Source organism: Nannobrachium achirus (assembly GCF_963921795.1).
Source record: "Nannobrachium achirus genome assembly, chromosome: 16".
Taxonomy (NCBI): Eukaryota; Metazoa; Chordata; class Actinopteri; order Myctophiformes; family Myctophidae; genus Nannobrachium; species Nannobrachium achirus.
The window spans coordinates 55,817,086-55,838,739 of NC_137823.1; the positions used below are offsets into that span (position 1 = coordinate 55,817,086).

The following is a 21,654-nucleotide window of genomic DNA, read 5'->3' on the forward strand; positions in this document are numbered from 1 at the left end:
AAAAGTTTCAATATAAAGAGTAATAAAAAAAATCATACCTGTGTGAACTGAGCGGTGGAGGCTGTGTGTGCGTGCGTGCGTGCGTGCGTGCATGCGTGCGTGCGTGCGTGCGAGTGAGTGTGCCTGGCCTGAAAAAACAATAGTAGAAATACATGACTGTAATGGTTTTTGTCTATGCATGAAATTAGGAAAAGAAAGTGAACAACTACATTTCCCAAAAGGCAATTCATGTATTTAATTCAGGCTGATCAGAAACAGGGATAATAGTCCCACCAGTGATAAGGGGTGGGTGGGGGGTGTATCAAAAGCAGAAGCGTCTCCCCAGCAAATTGAACCCTGGCTGAAGGTAATAACGATAATAACAATTGTGGGTAGGGCATTCACCAAATATTCAAATATTCAAATATTCTACGGTGTTCACCGGAGTTGAATATTCGCTTATTTTTATTGTTTTCTCTTTAAAAAATATATAGTTTATAAAGCTTGGCTAGATAGGAAGTCATAAGAATGAGTTGTCAATGCCCCTGGTGGATGAATTTGTTAATGCTCTATACCAGGGCTTCTCAAACCTTTTTAGGCCGTGACCCCCAAAATAAACATATTTAACTGGGGACCCCCACCCTGACAAGCACTCGGTTCCGCAGATAAATATTGTGAAAATAGCAGATCTACATGCTCACAATGTAGATCGGCTATTTTCACAATGTCCGCCTCTTGCTTACTTAATATTTGCCAGTTTGGCCAGTCCTGTCGAATATTCGACTATTCGAATACTTTGAGGTCGAATAATTCAAATACTTAAAATCACTATTTGTGAATGCCCTAATTGTGGGTGTTTAATTTTAGTGTTATTGTGTGCCTGCAATCCTGCATGGACGGCCAGGTTTTCCTCTACAAGGACCTGTCCTGGGTAGAGTGGTGTGAAAGTGGTACTAAACGTGGTACTAAAAAGTATCCAATCTAGAGTAGGTCTGAGCTAGGCCAAACAGGGCCAAACACTTCATAATGACTGATCACTCACTGACTTTTCATTTAGGCCACAAGGATATAGTTGTAATACATGATAATAGATTCTATATTGTGTTATAAGCACTATTATAATCCATTATAGTGTATTATAGTTATCATAGTAATACATTAATACTTTATAGTGTTATTATATCACAGTTATAATCCATTATAGTGTATTATAATTAGGATAGTTGTAATACAAATTGATATTGTATTATAATCACAGTTAAAGGGTCAATTTGTTTAGGGGTACTTTTGTGTAATGGAAAATGTAGATATTTTTATGTGGAGAGGTCTGGTGCGGTGCGGTGTGGTGTGGTGTGGTGTGGTGTGGTGTTGTGTAGTGTGGTGCTAAAGCTGCAATCGGAAAGGGGCTATATATAGTGACTTACAAAAATACCACTAATATCACCCCCTTTCTCCTCTTTTCTCTCTCTTTCTCTCCAGACCCGAAGCCTTCAACTTGGTCCCCGTCTCAAGACTTCAATGAAGGCAGCCGGCTCTCTCCAGCCAGGAACATGAAGGGCTTATCGGGCAGCCGCTCCCACCACCAGATCCCTTCGCCCCACGGTTTGGACTACGACCCCCACCCCCACGACCTCCACCTCGGCCACCATGACCCCACGCGCCACTCCTACCTGCTCAGCCCCACGGAGAGCTGCCCCGTGGACTTCCACCACCGCTACTCGCCGCGCAGCTCCATCAACTCGGACTGCATGATGATGCCGCCGGGCATGATGCCGCCGGCCGCCCCGCCGGACCACATCTCCAGCACCTTCCCCCGAATGCACTACAGCTCGCAGTACTACGACTCCGCCACGCGGGACGACTGCGCCGCCATCACCGCCTCCGCCACCTCCCCCGCCATCGCCGCCGCCGCCGCCGCTTCCTCCTCGCACCACGCCGGCGGCGCCAAGGGCAACCGCCTCCCCACCACCCTGCTGGACCAGTTCGAGAAGCAGCTGCCCCTGCACCGCGACGGCTTCCACACGCTGCAGTACCAGCGCACCTCCACCACCACCGAGCAGCGCAGCGAGAGCCCCGGGCGCATACGGCACCTGGTCCACTCCGTCCAGAAGCTCTTCACCAAGTCCCACTCCCTGGAGGGCTCGTCCAAGATGAACGGCACCAAAGGCGAGGGAGGCGGAGGAGGCGGAGGAGGGAGCTACCACCACCACCACGGCCACCAGTCCTCCAAGCACGGCAGCAAGCGGAGCAAGAGCAAGGAGCGCGGCAGGCACCGCTCGGCGGGAGGCTTCTGGAGCTCCGACGACAACCTGGACAGCGACAGCACGTACCGCACGCAGAGCGTCATGTCGCGGCACCCCGCGGCCGAGCACTGCTACCCGGACGCGGCCATGCACCCCGGCCACCACTACCCCCACCACCACCACCACCACCACCCGTTCGGAGAACTGTCGCTCAAGACGTCCAAGAGCAACAACGACGTCAAGTGCTCGGCCTGCGAGAGCGTGGCCATGGCGCCCGAGGGGAAGTTCATGAAGAGGAGCTCCTGGTCCACGCTCACCGTCAGCCAGGCCAAGGAGGCCTACAGGAAGTCCTCGCTCAACCTGGAGAAGCCGCTGATGCACACGGACCTGAAACCCTCGCTACGGACCTGTCACTACCTGCAGGCGAGTACTGGGGATTGGATTGTTTTCATTTGGATTTTTGTCCCCTAGATCAGTGGTTCTCAACCTGTGGTACATGAGGGGGTCATGGTACTCAGAGGAGTTTACCAAAAATAAGAAAGAATGTGGAGTGAAATATTTACATTATACTACAGGTAGTTCTTCTGACCAAGCAATTTTGTTGAAATAGGCTCTCCAGTCGTGCATGAGGGCACACCTAGCCATTAATAGAGGATTTGAGAACGGATTAATCACAGAAATATCATCAGTTTGCACGGAAAGGTCACAAATTTAGTAGCTAAATCTGTCCAATGACCAAGTCACCAAATTATGGGGCTTTTAAGCCATGACATCATTTTGTAGGCAGAGGAGAATCTGCCCCCAGAGCATTTTCTGTCCCTCGCTATTTTCAACAGATCCGAGACAAAAATAACGACTAAAGTATAATTCTAACACTTTCCTTTCAACAACAAAGAGAAGAAAAATGTGTAAATAGTCAAAATAGTAAAAAGATTCACGGAAACTGGGGGCAGAAATTCTCCTCTGCCTACAAAATGATGTCATACTTAACAGCCCCATTGGCTTAGAAATGCAACAAGAAACATCTCCATGAATTCAAGGAATAAATTGGCCTCCTGTGTTACTGTGCAGTGTGCATAGCTGAATAGGATGGAGTGGGTCTACACAGTATAAATGTCAGTATATGCACCCTATTTTAAGTAACATCAGTTGGTGGTACTTGGAGAGACACATATTTTCTGAGGTGGTACGTAAAATGGTGGAGAACCACTGCCCTAGATGACTAGGATAGATGAAAGAAATGAAGAAATGTTGTTATGCCTGGTTTGTGGTGATTTGGCCTGTGTGGGCTTTTCTGGTGCAATTGGTATACTGCATAGAATATATTTTTGTGCGTGTATAATCATCTTAGATCAAATGCTTTTAGCTACAAAGCCGTCAACCCCTACCTAGTATGTGTGAATCGGAGCTAGGGAATCGACGTCACGAGAGTGTGTTGGAAGTGCAAATAAGATGTTTCTTGCATGGATTTGAGTCCTTTTTGTGCCTCAGGAGCTTGACAATGTAATATTTGGACATGCCCTCTTCATTTTTCATAAAATGGTGAGGTGGTTGCTGCAGGTCCCTGCACAGCAATACAATACATGTCCATGTGCGCTAGCCAAGGAGAAAAAAAAGCATATATCTTTATATGATCTGTCTTCTTCGCTATGTTTGTAGCACAAGTCAATACCTCTGTTGTTTGCACCAAAACAGTGTGCGTACGCAAGAAAAGTGTCTGGGGTGTAACTCGGGGAGCGATAGACCAATGATCCCAGATTTGGGGTGTGAGCTTCAGATGACCTCTCGTTGGAACGTGCCAAACGACAATTGGGAGGGGCTTAAAGACATCTGTGGTGTCAGCCATCTCCATAGTTGGGAAAAGTTTATTTTTTAATTAAAGTCAATGGAGAAAATTAATTCACGAATACATTTATATAAATGAAACTATATATATATATATATACCAGTAAGACTCCCTAATCGGGAGATAAGCGACCGTAGGTCACTTATCTCCACAAATAGGGCAAAAATGTGTTTTGCCAAAATCTTCCTGATCCATGTTGATGACATGAGTGTAGACATACTGTGTAGTGATTTTCGTGATTTTAGGGCAAAATCTGTAGGAGCAGTGTCCAAAAATGTGTTTTTAAAATTCGGCCTGGAGGTGGCGCTATATGGGAGAGATTCATGTTGATGGGATGAGTGTAGACATACTGTGTACCGATTTGCGTGATTTTAGGGCAAAAATTGTAGGAGCAGTGTCCAAAAATGTGTTTTGCAAGAATCGGCCTCATGGTGGCGCTAGAAGAGGGCCATGTGAGAAATGAGGGGTGGGGTCTCCGCGCTGGCAAGGCGGACGAATAGGTACCGGCCCCGGCTGTCCCGGTCGCTCCTAGCCGGAGTTACGGCATTTTATGTGAGCTGCAGTGTAGGGGGTCCTCCACTGGGGGCGCCACCACTTTTGCATCCGTTCTGGAGCACCAGGAGTGGGTGGTCCCTGGGAATTCCCCGTGAGCAGCCCCGTTGGGGTGGTCATTTGGTCAGTTTAGCACATTTGGTCATTTTTTACATCTGGGGGTCCCCCAGGGACCTGGGGGTCCCTGGAGCTCCGGGGGTCCTTGGAGGTTGTAGTTTGGCAGGTAAGGAACGTGTGTGCAAAATGTGGCATGGATCGGGGCAACGGTTGCGGAGATATGAGCAGGGCAAGAGTGTGACGTGTGAGGTGTGACAGACAGACTGACTGACGGACGGACTGACTTACACTTTGTGCAGGATTTGATAGTAAATGCGACCTACGGTCGCAATAATGTATCTCTTAGCAAAATAGCACGCATGTGTGTCCCGAAGAAGCCGGTCGATTTCACATATGGCCCACGTGCGTGCCACCAAAACTGTAGGAGGAGTAGCGCGGCAAAGAAAAGTTTACTTAGGAAACGATGGAAGATGGAATAAAGTCAGACAAGTTCTATAGTCTGGTTGCCCTGCACACTAATAATGCATTTTATTTGGAGACGCCTGACGCCTTTCAAAACACCCAAGGTCGCCGTACAATTCTACTAAAAACACTCATATAAAAACAGGCAAAGGATACATCAATACATCAATACATCAATACATCAATAAATCAATATAGGCCTAGTTAAAATAGGAGGAGCATAAATAGAAGGCATACAAAAAAGATGATGTGAGTGATTAAAGGTGGTTGCACACTGCTGCGTTTTTCGTTGCGAAATGCGTTTTTCAGGGCAAGGAGAGAGAGAGAGAGAGAAAGGGACCGGGTGGTGCGCGAAACGGGCGGCAGTGTGCAAACGTGACTGACATAAAGTGAGCTTGATTTTTTTCCGAAATTCACTCCGATATTCGGCCCGAAAAACGCAGCAGTGTGCAACCACCTTTAGAGTGAGTAGGAAAGTTTGAACAGGTGACTTTTTAGGTGGGATTTGAATGTGGTTAGGGAGATAGACTGTCGGATGTGTTCCAGAGTCTGGGTGCAGTGCAGCTAAAGGCCCTACTGTAGCACCCATAGCACTGAGGCGGGAGCTGTCAGGAGGCGAGTCGAGGAGGCCAGTTGAGGAAGAGCGCAGGGAACGGGAAGGGGTACATTTGTGGAGAAGGTCAGAGAGGTAGGTGGGAGTGAGATTGTGAAGGGCTGTTTTAAGGACGAGATGGATGGTTACCAGACTATCTTCTCGTCTATCTTGGCCTGGTGTCGGCTGGGTGCCGCCTGGGACCTGGGATAGTGACCACAATCTGTTTTGTGTGTTTGCTGTCCTGGCTCCTGGGTGGTGTTTGGCCGGCGCTGGTTTGAAGTTCAGGCAAAGTCCAGGATTTGGGGTTGGTCAGACTTTGCCCTTTGACTTTTCCTGGGTTTTTGGGATGGTGTCGGCAGGATGCCACCTGGGACTTGGGGGACAGTGACCACAATCTGTCAGTGTGGTTGCTGTCTTGGGTCCGGGGTGGCCGGCACCTGTTTGAAGTTCAGGCAAGGTCCAGGATGTGGGCTTGGTCAGACTTTGCACCCGGACATGGAGATCCGTGATAATTCTTTTGGCTAATATATTTGGATCTCCATGTATGGAGAGTAAGGTCTGACTCAGACACTCAAATAGTATGATAGACCAACCAGAGAAGCCTCAGACCGTCTGAGGGCTTCTCTGATTGGTCTATGACACTATTTGAGTGATAGGCAGGGCTTCGTAAGACCTTTGTGCTTGGCTTTGCATGATGTTTGTGCTGTATCGCCAACAAGGACAACAACAGCGAAGGCAAAAGGGACAAAAGAGGGAAGAGGTTTAATTTGAAGAGGGAACAGGCCGGGGGTGACGTTCGTGCCAGGCTTCACGCAGTGACTAGGCTGGCGATCGCTGTCCTTATCAATAACAAGAATCGACACACAGTCAATTTAAAATCTGGTGGATTGGTGTGTTGAAGTTAGTGTTGGTGTTCTTTCTCATGTATATTTCATAATATTCTAACTTACTGTAGGCTATATGTCTAGGGATGGCCAAATGGAGATTTTTTCTTAACCGATAACCGTCAGGCCTTATCAGTTAATTAACCGTTAACCGTTAAGGAAATGTGTTCAAAAATGCGCTATTTTAGCGATTTAAAAAAGGAAAATAGGCCTACACACGTTTTTCCCCATAATAAAGTGCTATATTTACACATTAAAAACCATAACACTGGGAGAAACAAGAATACAAATGTTTTCTAAAAGAAATGTGTTTTTGCAAAGAAACGGATTGAAATGATAAGTCTGTAATGTGATGCGCTGGTCGCCAGGCACGTGCGCACATACAGCAAAAGGGGCTTGAGCCCTTAACTTTTATCCGTATGAAAAGGCCCTTTTAGAAATGTCAGCCCATGCCTCTCTAAAATTCTGTGCACTCCCTGGACCCTGGCTGTTGCCTGACAAAACAGCAGCAACAGCGAGACGCATGTAGCCGCATGTAGCAATAACTTCCAATCGTATGACTTTTGGAATCGTTGAATCGGCTAAACGTGATGTCCATTTCATTCATTTACTTCTCTCACGCCCGTGTTTTGTGTGTGCTGATGCAGCGATCATTGAATTTGCGACTCTGAGCTTTGTTATTTTCGCATAGCCTACTATGTAACCAAGACGACTTTAGCGTTCCTCACGTCATCAATGTAACATTAGAAAGTTGTGTTTTAAGCTCTTCTTAAACAGGATTCAATGTGACGACGCGGGTCTGTTTTGTAAAATCCAATCGACGAGGGAGCATGTTTCCTGATGAACAAGTCAGCGTGTACAGCCAAATCAAGCATGCAGCGGCAGACTCGCAGTTGTATGAATGCATGGATGTTACACAGGCATTGGTGTCCAGAAATGTGTGACCACAGGCCCTGGCCTGTGAAGTGTGAAGGAATGGTGCTCCCTGCTGGACAAAATATTTCATTACACCAGTCCAGGATTCCATAGTCTGGAGGAGAGGTAAAGTCCCCTGCTATTGGCCCTAATGCAGTACTGTCCACCCCATAGTCTGGAGGGCCGCTCCCAATCATGAAACTAGCTCGGTTACCATGTGACATGGACAGCCAATCGGCAAATAGGTCGCCTGAAAGTCTCGCCACAAACTCATCTCTTTAAAGATCTGGTTTACACCAGATAATAATCGATAGACTAAGCTTCTTTCGGCCACAGTAGTATATTTGAGCAAACCTGAGCAGTATGCACCTTGAAATGTAATAATAAACAATATGAGATCAATTCCATTGATCACCAGAGGCTCTCCTGGGTTAAATGCAATGATTGATGTATTGATTAGAAAAATCCCAGTGAAAGAAGCTATTGTATTCAGCCATAGTTTTTGCTCTTTGGAGGATAAGTGTCCATGCGTGTGAGAAGCCAATATATTTTATCTGGGATCCCTTTTGTGTGGTCACCTCCGGGAGCTATTGTCTATTAAGATGTTGAGATCAATTGAGTGAATCAATGTCACGGGGGGAAGACACTGAGAATAATAGCCTATCTGAACTCCAATGCAAGGAGGAATGCTCACTGGCTTGGTGTCTGCGTGCTGTTTTAAATCAGTCTCGGGTTAGAGGAGGTGCTAAAGGAGGCTGAAGGCTAGGATACTGTAACAACATTAAAAAATAAATTACATCGTCAGGGTTTGTGGGGCCTTTGTCCTCAGTTAGAGCCCTAAGCACAGCGACTTCAGAGTTTGTTTTAAATTGACACGGTGGAAAGATTTACAACTCTGATAGTGATTATTCTGTTGCCTCAAAGCCTAATGACGATACATTAATTCTGAATAGTTATCACATCGAGTACCAAATGTAACCTGTCTATAGTTCACCCCCAAAATGACTTTTTTATTTATCGATTACTCACCCCAATGGAGACTTGAATTCATGGATATTTTTTAGTTTTTGTCGCAATCCTAAGACAATAATATGAGGAGACTCTTTGTCTCTCTATGGGCTTCTTAAGCCGTGACATCATTTTGTAGTCAGGTGCCAAGCAGATTTATTGTCAATATGGGCAGTGCTGTGTCCCTCGCTATTTCAACGGATCCAAGACAAAAATAACAAATTCTACCACTTTCCTGTCAACAAGAAAGAGAAGAACAATTTACTTTATAGTAAAACGATTCACGGGCGCTGGTGCATCTTGGTACCAGAATTTCTCCTCCGCCTACAAAATGATGTCAGACTTAAGAGGCCCATAGTGAACAAAGCAGGCTCTTTGTGTCTCCATAGGGAACCACAGCTCCCATCAAATTATTGTCTTAGGAATGCGGCAAAAACTAAAAGATATCCATGATTTTTATTTTGAGTGAACTATCCCTTTAATCTTTGAAATGGAGTAGATGTCTGATGATGTAACAAACTAAGGACATATGTTTAAATTGCCCCTGGTATTTGCCTAAAGCTTAATTAGTAACACCACATTAACTGCCAGAGTTAAAACATTGTCTTCTCTGCCCTTGCCAGCGATTCAGAGCGTTTTCGCTAACCTTGGGAAAATCATAGAATATTGTTCTTCACAACGATCCACACACCGATCGCTTTAAAACACGTAGTAGTCTCTGAGAATCTGAAAAATATGATGTGCATGTCACATACATTGACAACAGTTAAATGGGGAAATCACTTTTCTAAGCCACAGGCAGTTTTAGCTGGCGTCCCTCAAGGTGGGGTACCATCCCTCTCCTTTTGTTCTTTGCATGAACTTTCTCGATCACCTGTTGCCAACTAGTGTTGAACCAATAAATTATGCAGATGATCTGACTCTCACTGAACATCTCATGGGCTTCCTGCCAGGACAAAACAGCTGTTTATGCAGTTACAGCCTGGGGTCAGACCTACTGCCAGACCTAAGGACTTATGGTTAAAGTCTCAGGGAGCCTCAAAACAGACCAATACCTCCTCCTATCGTTTTGAACAACCAGGCAGTAGAGAGGGTTGATACATTCAAGCTCCTTGGAATACAGCTCTCCTCTGACCTGAAATGGGATGCACAAGTTCAGTTTATGCTAAAGAAGGCTCAGCCAAGGGTTCACTATCTGAGGGTGAGGGTGAGCACAGCTCCCCCCAGATGTGTTGACCCAGGTATACGTGACCTTCATCAGACCAGTGCTGGAATAGGCTTCACCTGTCTGGACCGGCCTTCCAAAACACTTGATCCAGGAACTGGAATGTCAGGAGAGAAGGTGCTGCCGCATCATTGGGATACCAGCTAATTCCTTCCCTTCTCTGGAGGCGAGGAAAGAGAAGGCCACTCTTAGAGAATTCAACCTACTACTGAGAGAAATGACCAGTCCAATGACTCAGAGCCTATCTGCAAATGCAAGTCACTACAACCTAAGAATGAGCTTGTTTTTGCCAAAAAACAACACAAAACAGGGAGTCAAATGGAGACTCATAGGTTAACGAAGAGTGCCATCTAGCATAAAAACTGAAATCACACAGCTTACTTCAAAAGACGCCATTGGCGGTGTGGGCGTTGGGTAAAGAATAGCTGTGGTCCAGTTGTAGACTGGTGCCATTTGGGGATAATGGTTGCAAGGAGTTTCAAGGAGTTGCAGTAGCAAGGAGTTGCATCGGTATGGACTGGCGTTTAGCCGTAGGGCTCATGCGTTCCTCTTGTGTAATAGATTATTTGTTGTTGTTTGCCTTTGGCGGTCAGTTATAGAACTTGGTGGAATTGCGTTGCTAGGGAACAGCTTGGGTCCACTGTTTAGTTCTAGTACTGTCAGCTACAGAGATTGATTTGAGGTTGTGGTTTGATTCTTATGTGCTGCTTTGTTGTTGTGCTTTACTACTATGGAGGCATGGAGCTATATGTGTGCAGCATAGTCCTAACAAGTTTCCCCTCAGGGACATTTTATTATACAGTATCATTATCGACATTCACAAACACTGCAACAAGAAATCATTTTGGACCCATTTAGATTTTTTATGTTGTCAAGTGTGAAGAGGTAGAACTATTATTAGGCAGCCATTTTGCTTCCTATGATGAAAATATATATTTTTGTATTGGCTTATTTTAATGTATGCTTCTTCTTTCATAAAAGTTAAATGTTTAAACATTTAGAAACAAAGACAAAGAGTCCTATTTTCGGGCAGATGGATTGGCATGAAGTGTACCGTGAACTGGTGAACTGACACAGCAGCCATATTGGAAAGAAGTTTGGCCGCTTCCTTACTTCCTTCACAGGTTTTACCAATTAAAGTTGTGTTCTGGTCAAAACAGAGTCAGGGTGCTGATATTGTGCATGTTGGCTCATTGGAAGGTTTGAGAACACTAAATGGAACAGAGCCTTCATTTGTATCATTGTAACACTTGTCTGTCTGTCTGTCTGTCTGTCTGTCTGTCTGTCTGTCTGTCTGTCTGTCTGTCTGTCTGTCTGTCTGTCCGTGTGTCTATCTGTTTGTCTATGTCCGAGTGTGAACAAAATAAATAATCTCTGGCACTGCTGGACTGATTGGCGTGAAACTTTGCACACACACTCCCAGTGGGCCATGGAAGTGTGTGTGTGTGTGTGTGTGTGTGTGTGTGTGTGTGTGTGTGTGTGTGTGTGTGTGTGTGTGTGTGTGTGTGTGTGTGTGTGTGTGTGTGTGTACATATTGCAATTAGCAATGATTGACTTTCATACTTTGCGGGCCCTGGTAGGGTAGCCAACGCAGCCTGTCTCAGAGGAGCGCACTTTTCTAGTTAACATTGTTTTCTGCAATCTTTATAATCCACTTGCCAATGGTAATATGCTTGTATGCAACAAAACTGTAGAATATTGAAGGCATAATCCATATCTGTTTCTCCAATTATTGGAGAAATAATTTAGATAGATTACTTGTGATGCCAGTTTCTGTTTGGCTCATTACCAGACATCATTGAACCATTTTTTAAGGAGCTGATGTAATGTTTTAAACAGGGACGACAAGGCATATACAAGGCCAGTGGACTAATTGTTGCCTTTTATAGTGCAGAGCTTACCAGCCCCATTTTATGGATATTTCTGTGCTGTGCACAGACATTTTAGGGGGCAGGTTCTCAAGCGAAAAACAACGGCACCCCTCTCATATTATCTTCAGAGTCCAGAGTGAACTGGCAGTCCAGATTCACTTCTCTATGGATGTCGGCCCTGTACAGGGGCGTCACAAGGGGGGGGGGGGGGGGGGGGGGGACTGAGTTACTAGGGCCCAAGGTGGAGGGGCCTTAATTATTATATATATATTTTATACTTTAGCTATTGAAAAATAGCAGATCTACAAGCTCACAGTGAGGCGCCGAGTGCCTCTGCGAGCATGTAGATCTGCTATTTTTCTTTCTTTTTCCAAGTCTTTTGGGGGTCCTTCACATGAAAAAGTTTGAGCACCACTGACATAGAAAAATAGGTTTTTCAAAAAACCTTAGAAGAATTTGAAATATTCAAAGACTTGCGCAAGTTTTCACGATTTTTCAAAAATAGCAGATCTACAAGCTCGCAGCGCGGCACTCGGTGCCGCGCTGTGAGCTTGTATATCTGCTATTTTTCAATAGTTAAAGCACAAAATAACGCGTAATAATGTGCTCCCAGTCTAAACGGGCTCCTCCCCTATGAAGAACCATTCATGGGGGGACCCGCAGTGAATCCTTGTACCCAGGGTCCAGAATTTGGTGCCTCACCCCTGGCCCTGTAGATGTTATGTCTAGACCAGAGGCCAAAATAATGTGGACAGCAAAGACACACAAAGAGAAGTAAATGAATGCCAACGCTGCAACATGCATAATATTAAAACAACTAGACCTGCCAAAAAGTACCACCGGGCATTCATTTTTCATCATTTCACACAATTGAATCTCTTGTTTTTGCTTTCTAGCTCTGGCAGCACAAACAGCTTTTCCTTTTAATGTTTCCAAGTGTATTTCTTATTCATAATATTTTGTTCAACCTAAGACCAAATGACTTAAACCTCTGTAGTAATGCATATTTATTTCCTTGAGTTGCCTGACAAAGGAACCAAGCCTACGGGAATTAGGCTGTCTGTATTGAGATAGGTTTTTCTTTTCTTCCTCATTTAGAGTTGCCAATTATTTTTACCCATTTTCTCCCAATTTAGTGCCAATTACCCCCCCACACATTTCTGTGATGCCAGTGCCACTACTATTGCATCCTCACTGCCTGGCACACCTGCCACAGTGAGGAAGACCCATCGGGAGGGCACACAGTGCCTCCATCCTAGATTGATTCTACTCTGCTCCCATTCAACTCCCCCCACTAACAGGCATCACCTCAGCCTGTAGGTTTCTCTAGCACAGTAACAAACTCAGAGATACTGCAGGGGGGCTGCCAAATCTTAGTGTCATAGGGACTTGATTTTTTTTAAAATATTTTTATATTAACCACTTGAGCCTCGCATTGCTATTGTGGGGGGAACATACAGTACCGTAAGCCAATAATAGCAGATCTACAAGTTAACAGCGGATCGCAGACTTGTAGATTAGCTATTTTCGGTGAAGAGGTTTGGTGTACAGGGAGAAAAGAGAAGACCAAGTACTGAGCCAAAGGTCAAGTTTACAAAGTGTTGAGTGTTTGTAGAAGGAGAATTTACCCATATTTTACTTAATGGGTTTGTGTTATCAGATCGTTGTGTGCGCTCCCTCTGGTGTTGTGGCTGCGGGTGTCGCTAACTTTTTGGAGATGTTTTGTCAGCGGGTACTGAGGGGATTGAGGGCAGATTTGCATTGACTAGTCGTTTAACCCTGTCTTCAACGCTGAGCCATCTTAGGCTAGCAAAATGTGTGGGAGAAACGTGGGTCATGGGCCCCAGGTCGAGAAGTAGTCAAATCAGTTTGTTTTGGGAGGTTTGGATCTTAGTCTTTAGTGGCTTTTGGTGTTGGAGTACCAGGAGGTGCAAGCATAGTCAAAGAGGGACCTCAAGAGTCCTGAGGGCACTTTCTACAAAAGTTGTTGACAAAAGCGGAAATTCTGCACAAAAAGAATCTTGTTCTTTGATTTACTTTTTTGATCACCATTGTTGCCATGCTATCCCCAGACAGGTATTTGTCAAGAATACAGCCCAAATAGATAATCTCTTCCTTGCTAGAGATTACTGTATCATCAACTTTGACCGTGAATCGTTTACATTTTTCTCACTTAGAGAATGTCTGGTCCCAAAAAGAATGTCTGTTTTTAGGTGTAGTGACAGTTTGTTATCAGTAAGCCAAGTACGGATTATGGTGACTTCTGTGCTGAGAGCTTACTAAACCTGCATTTTGTCCTCCAGAGATCAGGAGTGCTGAGTCATCAGCGAACAGGAACAGTTTGCAGCTACAGGCAGCATTCATGCGTCGTTAATGTAAAGGAGGAACAGTAACGGAGGGACGAGGACATGGTTCCGTTGATGTCAACCATTTGTTCTCTTCCCTCAAGGTAGGATTTCATCCTGTTTACTGATGTGCTATCAAAAGCAATTGCCCTTATTTTATTCAGTAGAATTGAATGGTTTACTGTGCCGAATACCTTTTGGAGGTCTAGCATGACCATGACGCAGTATTTACCCGAGTCTACTACACGTTTGATGTAGTCGTTCAGATACAGTAGGCATGTGTCAGTGGAGTGGGATGTTCTGAAGCCAGATTGGAATTCAAACAGCAGTTTATGCTCGGCGAGATAGCTGTTGATTTGCTCTTGGATTAATCTCTCCATAACCTTTGAGATGGAACAAAGGATGGAAACGGGGCGGTAGTTGCCAGGTTCTAATTTGCTTCCTTTTTTATATAGAGGGATTACTCTCGCCATCTTGAATTCTTGTGGGTCAGGAAGATGCTAATCTCTCACGAACAGACTTCTATGCTGAAAAGGAACAAAACAGAGAGGGCGCTGTTTTCCTTTTTCTTTAATTTGACGGTGGCTAGCCAGATTGGGAAGATGCTGATGCTGCAATGTTTAAAGAGGTGGTGCCATGATTTCCCCCCCTCTAAAACATGATTATCAGGTATTATGATTATACTAGGAGGAAGATTTTTTCCAAAAAAGTATACAGAAAGAGTTAGAATTGGGTTTTTATTTGGACACACCCCCAGTTCATTAAGTATGCATGGATGGCATGGTGGGTGGTGACCCAGCTGATATAGCCACACCCCACAGTATTGGGTGAATGGTAAATAGGGGAGGAGTTGATTCTGTGATGTCATCTTATCTGTGTTTTTTAACTGACACTTTTCACCACAAGGCGGCAGCCTCCAAGAGAAAACAAACAAATACTAAGAGAATAATCATTTCTAAAAAAAAACACATAAGGGGGTCTAATGAAGTACTTTCAACCTCCTAGACACATGAAAAACAGAAAAAGTACAAAACTATGGCACCACCTCTTTAAAGGGCATGCAGTGTTAACTGTGGTGGATGGCTGAAGAGAGAGGGGCAGGCACTTGTGCTGTCTCGCTGAATTAAACATAAAATGCCGTTATGGGGCATTGCTTTTTGTTTTTATTGAGAACTAAAATAAGTTGTACAATATCTGTATGCCTGTTACAGTGGACATTGATTGGTCATGATTGAATCCACCTAAAACTCATCCACTGATAATATATTCAGCCTAATCAATGCAACCCAGGTTGCCATGCTCCGCTATTCTCCAGTCCTGACTGCTCTTCTCACTGGTTCGCCTGTGTCTTCCAAATAGTGCCCACAGAGTCAAGTAATGATGTTTTACCAGACTATGTTTACCAGCCGATAGTTAGGTACTGTAAGTAACTAGGTGTGCAGTTGTAGAACTAAGCATTTATTACAGTATATAAACATTATTTTAATAATGTTAATACAACATAACTATTACATCTGCAGTAGTATCGCGTGGCCAGACTGTTGAAATGCTCCCCTCATACAGTCTGGAATAACGTTAGAAGAACGATGAGTAACCGGTTAAAGCAGAAGTGAAGCCTCCTCTTCACTTCCGTTTCCGTCTCACATCGCGCACATTTATGATTATAAATAAAAATCATCTAAGCATGTTTAGCTTGCTGCTTTGCAGAAATTACATTTTAAAATATATTTTCTTGACCCTGTAGTTCCAGACTCTATACAGTATAGCATTCAGAGATTGTGGAATAGTTGTCTGGCTACACGAGACTACATCTGCAGTGGTTGGAGGTAGCTAGTCTCCATACTCTTCCATTACATACTAGTAGCCTACTTTTTACCCTGATGTGGAGGTAGAACCTACTACTGGTTGACAAGTGCTACTGCAAGAAGCTCATAGCGCGATGTCTCCTTTCACCAGATGGGGATGCCAGAATGGAAGAAATCTGGTCTTTCATGCAAGAGACCAGGGTTGGAATCCTGCGTAGAACATTAAAGTATTGTGGATTGCAGCTTTAATACAGGCACAGCAGAATTTCCCCCTTTGAAATAACATACATGTAGCCAGGGCTGGATTAACACCTCAGAGGGCCCCTGGGCACTGAAGCGCCAAGGGGCCCCCGTGTGCGCGCAAAATGTTTTGTAGGCATATGTAGGCATGTAGGTCCATTATAACATCATGTAGGTCCAATATAACATCTGCAGCAGCAGTTGGCTCAGTGCGGCCCGGCGGAGTTTTAATCAGTTGACTTGACCTTCATGAAATATTGTACATTGTACTTAACACACAATCAGCACTTTTCAGCAGCATTCTCACAGCATTTGTTTCAGGGGGTGGTGGACATCATTTATTTCATTCTGATAAAAAAAAAAGAAAGAAAAAAGGAGGGCCCTTGATGTCCAGGGGCCCCTGGGCACGTGCCCAAAGTGCCCATATGGTAGATCCGGGCCTGCATGTAGCATAAAATGATCCTGCTCATTCAGCTGTTGTTAGACAACTGGCCGCCCCTCCTGGGTATTGGGAATAAAAACAATGGATTGTCAATACAGTATTGTGAATGTAAGTAAAAGTGATACCCAGCCGTTTCTAATTGTTTTGCATAGCCCTTCCCCGCACTGAAAAACTGGCAGCTTTGGGCATGTTGACTAGTGTGATGATGACACACATGCATACAGTACATAGTAGAAACACTGTTCTAGATGGCTTGTACGGTACATGGTATAAAAGTGTGTTTATGCCACACTCATACCATGCAGAACAGTAGGCTATAGTATAGGCAGTTTTACAAAGAGATTCTTATTTTTATTTTTTTATAAGATTTGTTTTAGGGCTTTTATGCCTTTATTGATAGGACAGTAGACTGACAGGAAATGGGGAGGGAGATGGGGAGTGACACGCAGCAAAGGTCGTCGGCATAGAGATTTGAACCCACAACGGGCTGTCTGACATCAGAGCCTACAGTATGTGTTATGCGCTAGGACTGCTAGGCCAGCAGGCACCCCATAGATAGATACCTTTATTGATTCCATGGAGGTAAATTAAAGCTGTACTATGTAACTTTCCTGTTCTTCCCTTAGTTAGGTTAAGTTAGCCAAAAGTTAAACCAATCTGGGAACTAAATCAAAATCAATATCTTTCTTCACAAATGTGTTCATAAAGGTGTCAACTATCACCTCTGAACTTTCTCAATCACAACTCCCTTGGGGAACTTTGTGGGAACCAATCAAAGTTGGTGGTATCGGGATACCTGGGCCTGGGATTAAAGGGGATAAAATGAAAAAAATGTCAATATGAGCATATGGGGTGTGTAATTAGGGTATTTTTGGGCTGCTGAATCCATTCCAACCATTTGTTTTCAGTTTAAATGACTCCTTGGCCATAAAATAGGCCTAATTGGCTAAGGCTTAGCCAATCATGTCATTCGAGTTCACCTGTGTCCTGTTAGTCCCTATGCTTTAAACCCTTTTGAGTGTTCCTCGTCAGATTGTATCATGTTATCATGTGTGTCATGATGTGCGCTTACCCACCTGATCTTGAATAGTTGTCATGAATTCAAACCCTACTCCAACCATTTTTGTTATTGACAATATTACGTCTCGTGGACACAAAAAGGTAGTTTGTTGTGGCCTATTTTATGGCCAAGGAGTCATTTTTACTGATAACTAATGGTTGGAATGGATTCAGCAGCCCCCAAATACCCTAATTACACACCTCATACGCTCATATTGGCCATTTTCTATTTTTTTCCCCCTTTAATCCCAGGCCCACGGGATACCCCCAACTTTGATTGGCTCCCACAAAGTTCCCCAAGGGAGTTGTGATTGAGAAAGTTCAGAGGTGATAGTTGACACCTTTATGAACACATTTGTGAAGAAATATATTGATTTTGATTTAGTTCCCAGATTGGTTTAACTTTTGGCTAACTTTAATAGAGCCTGCCTGCTTGCTCTGGGGAACATTGAGATTTTGATGTTAACTCATTTAATGCTGTCGGATGAGTTTCACAAGTTCTTCCCAATCGTCCAGAGTTGGACGAGTACATTATTTGTCAAGGTTATAAGTGAAAATGCTCAAAGATTCATCTTAATCTTATTTTTATTTTTTTTCCAAAAGCATTCTAAAATGCCACAAAATAGCAGATATGCAAGGTTGCAATATGTCATAATGCAATGCACTGTGAGCTTGTAGACTGTCTATAACAAACTATATAGGGCTTAAGTGGTTTAATTGAATCGGTGGGGGATAGTCATGGTAATTGCACAGTTCAGATAGGGCTTCCATTGAATGAAGTATACTGTCACAAAGTAATAACAAACTACTGTAAGAGCAACCAACGCTCAAATTGGAAAATGACATATATTACAGCGAGTGCTAAGTGCTTTTGTGTTGTTTGTTACTTCATACACAGTAAAGTGCTGGTCGCATGCACCACCCTCTGAAGGGTTGTAGGTATCTCCCATACCATGCAGCTCATCAGGAGGATGTTGTGGAAGGAGCTTAGGATGCGGGGGAACTGCAGAAGAACTGTTCCCCACCTCCAGGTGAGGATGCGGGGGCACTGCAGAGAACTGTTCCCCACCTCCAGGTGAGGATGCGGGGACACTGCAGAGGAACTGTTCCCCACCTCCAGGTGAGAGAGAGCGGTGTGAAATCGCACAGCGTCTTCGGTGGATCTGTTTTGCCGTTATGCAAACTGCCATGTCTCGCGTGTGGCAGGCGGGATGTAGCAAATGCAAATCTTTGAATCTATATATCTTTTAAAGCGAAAATATATTTTTACCTAAAATCTTCTGGAGGTCCCTGGAGGTCCCTGGTACAAATCTAGCGCAGTGTAGTTCATTTGGACACGGAAGTTAGAGTCTAGATATACCCCGAACCCCCCCTCTTCATTCGCTAACAGCTAATTAATTCATACGCCCACATTCATTCTTACTTCATTCTCATTCGCTACAAGCTACTTCACACACGCCCTCATTGCTCAGTGTAGTCCTTATAAGCAGCCTCTGCTCACTGCTCATTCTACATGTTCAGCTGTCAAAGCAGGTTGTGTGATGTGTGTTGGAAAAATCCTCCACCTCCCCGGCCTCCTCCCTGTGGCATTTAGCTTCAGTTGTAATGGATGCTCTGTGATAGGATAACTTGTGGATTGTACTATGGTTATTCCATGATTGTGGTATGATGAAATGTTGATTGTACTATGGTTATTCTATGTGCTGTAATTTATGATGTAATTGGAAGTTCATGTTTTATGTACATCCGTAACTTATGCTCTGCTCTGGGTGGTCTGAGATAGCAGATTCTGTGTTACACAGATAAATCTGTATATCATCAGAGCAGAGCCCATCTGCCAAACTCAATGCAATATCATTGCATAAATGGTTATGTTATTTCTAATAAATGTGTCAAATGGTTAACTCTAAACTGAAGTGTTTAAATGAACAATATATTTTGGGGGGGTCCATGAACTGGTCTTTCAGTTCGACCCTGAACTCCTGTTCGGCCCTTCTAACGGTCCTCTGGAGGCCACCACAGGTCCTCCCAAATTCTCTGATCTGAAGGCAGCGCTGTGTGTGTGTCGTGCTTTATTATATTTGAATAATCATGATGATTTTAAACAACAAATACTGTATCTTCTCTGTAGGGTCTCCGCAGCCAAATACATAGAGATTTGGGGGTCCTTGTACATGTACGTACATGTAAATGTTTTGAGACCTACAGCTCTATTATAAACCCTGTCTCTCAACCTGATGTCTCCATTTGAGTATCCACTGTCTGCAACACATCTGAAGGTCAAGCTGGTGTCATTGTCCACCCCCAGTGATTTACAGCAGCCGTTGAAACAAATGACGTCTCGTGGGCTCAAACACCCCAGCCACTCTGTGTGCTTAGAGAGCGTGACACGCACACACACACACGCACGCACGCACGCACGCACGCACGCACGCACGCACGCACGCACGCACGCACGCACGCACACACACACACACACACACACACAGTAAAAACCTTCAGTGTTCTTTTCACTCTGGGAACGTAGTAATGTAGCCGAATGGTTACATTTTGTACATTCTCAGTTACAAATGGATATTGTTTTGTGCGTGCGTGCGTGCGTGCGTGCGTGCGTGCGTGCGTGCGTGCGTGCGTGCGTGCGTGCGTGCGTGCGTGCGTGCGTGCGTGTGTGTGTGTGTGTGTGCGTGCAGTGTGGAGTTATGGAGACAGATTAGGGTAATGGTCTGCGTCTCTGTCCAAGGGGCACGTTTCAACATCTGGCTGGCTGACTTGCGTGCACATTGTAATTGTAATGAATAAGCTGTCAGAACCTGTGCCCAGGCCTTGCATCAGTAATGAGTCCATAGGTCACATTCTATATCGTCATTGTCGCGTGGAAACCTTTAAAAACGAGAAAAATAGCTGATCTACAAGCACACAACACCTCGCACGGCGACTGTTATGTAGATCTGCTTGTACACAGGGGCGTCACAAGGGGCGGAAAAGTGGGACTGAGTTATTAGGGGCCCAAGGTGGAGGGGCCTTAATTATGTTATGCTTTAATTATTGAAAAATAGCAGATATGCAAGCTTGCAAGCGCGGCACTTAGATCTGCTATTTTTGAAAAGTTGTGAAAATGTGTACAAATCTTTGAATATATGTATTTTTTAAGCGAACATTTGTAACTAAAATTTCACTTCTGGGCGGTCCCTGGAACTAAATATTTTGAGATGGGGGTCCGTGGCCAAATACAAATCATTTTGGGGGTCCTTCACATGAAAAGGTTTGAGCACCACTGACATAAAAACATAGGTTTTTCAAAAAACCTTAGAAGGATTTGAAATATCCATAAGACTTGAACACATTTTTACGATTCTTCAAAAATAGCAGATCTATAAGCTCGCAGCGCGGCACTCTGTGCCACGCTGTGAGCTTGCATATCTGCTATTTTTCAATAGTTAAAGCACAAAGTATTAATGCGTTCCCATTGTACCCAGGGCACAGAATTTGGTGCGACACCCCTGCTTGTACACCTGTTGTTTTCACTAGTCTTGTGCGACAGCCTTGTACTACTTTACGAAAAAACATACAAATTTGAAACTTGGAGGTATGAATGAGGTTTCTGCCTGACAGTGATGATATGTGACAATAGCAATATAGTTTTTTATAGTTTTTTCGGTAGTTGTTGAGCTGCAACTTCGGAATCTGTAACAATTCCAATATCTATGCATTAAAGTGTAAGTGCATTAAAGTGTAAGTGATTTGTAGGTATTAAATACCTCTATGTTCTGATAGCAAGCATTGCTGTAGAGTGTTTGTTTTGTTATACAGAGGTCTCCCTGTCTCTCCAGAAAATAACCTTTTCCGGTTTTAGCCAATCGCAAGAGGATAAACAAGTGAAATTCGAAAGTAATGAAACAAACAACGAGCTGACAAAATTGCAATCGGAACACTCACTCTCCGTCCTGATGGTATCCTCCTGACTAGAAAACACTCTGCCTACTAAACAGCTCTGGAGAGACGGTGAGAGACCCTTGTTACTGAACACTCTATAGCAATGATTACCATCGGAATATACAGCTTTAACTTTTTAACAAAGAGTAACTTACTCCGTTCCACATTATTTCACTTTTTGGATGACATCGGT

General features: G+C 44.2%; 1 protein-coding gene across 1 annotated transcript in view; it reads left to right on the plus strand.

The window, feature by feature from the left end:
- Positions 1-1,529: 1,529 nt before the first annotated feature.
- dlgap2b (discs, large homolog-associated protein 2b) overlaps positions 1,530-21,654 on the plus strand; it is a gene marked incomplete at both ends in the record, with an annotated part of 53,546 nt that continues 33,421 nt past the window's right edge. Inside the window, one exon of the mRNA XM_080744012.1 lies at positions 1,530-2,645. Within this exon, the coding sequence (XP_080600138.1) occupies positions 1,530-2,645 (1,116 nt within the window). The remainder of the gene's footprint in view (positions 2,646-21,654) is intronic.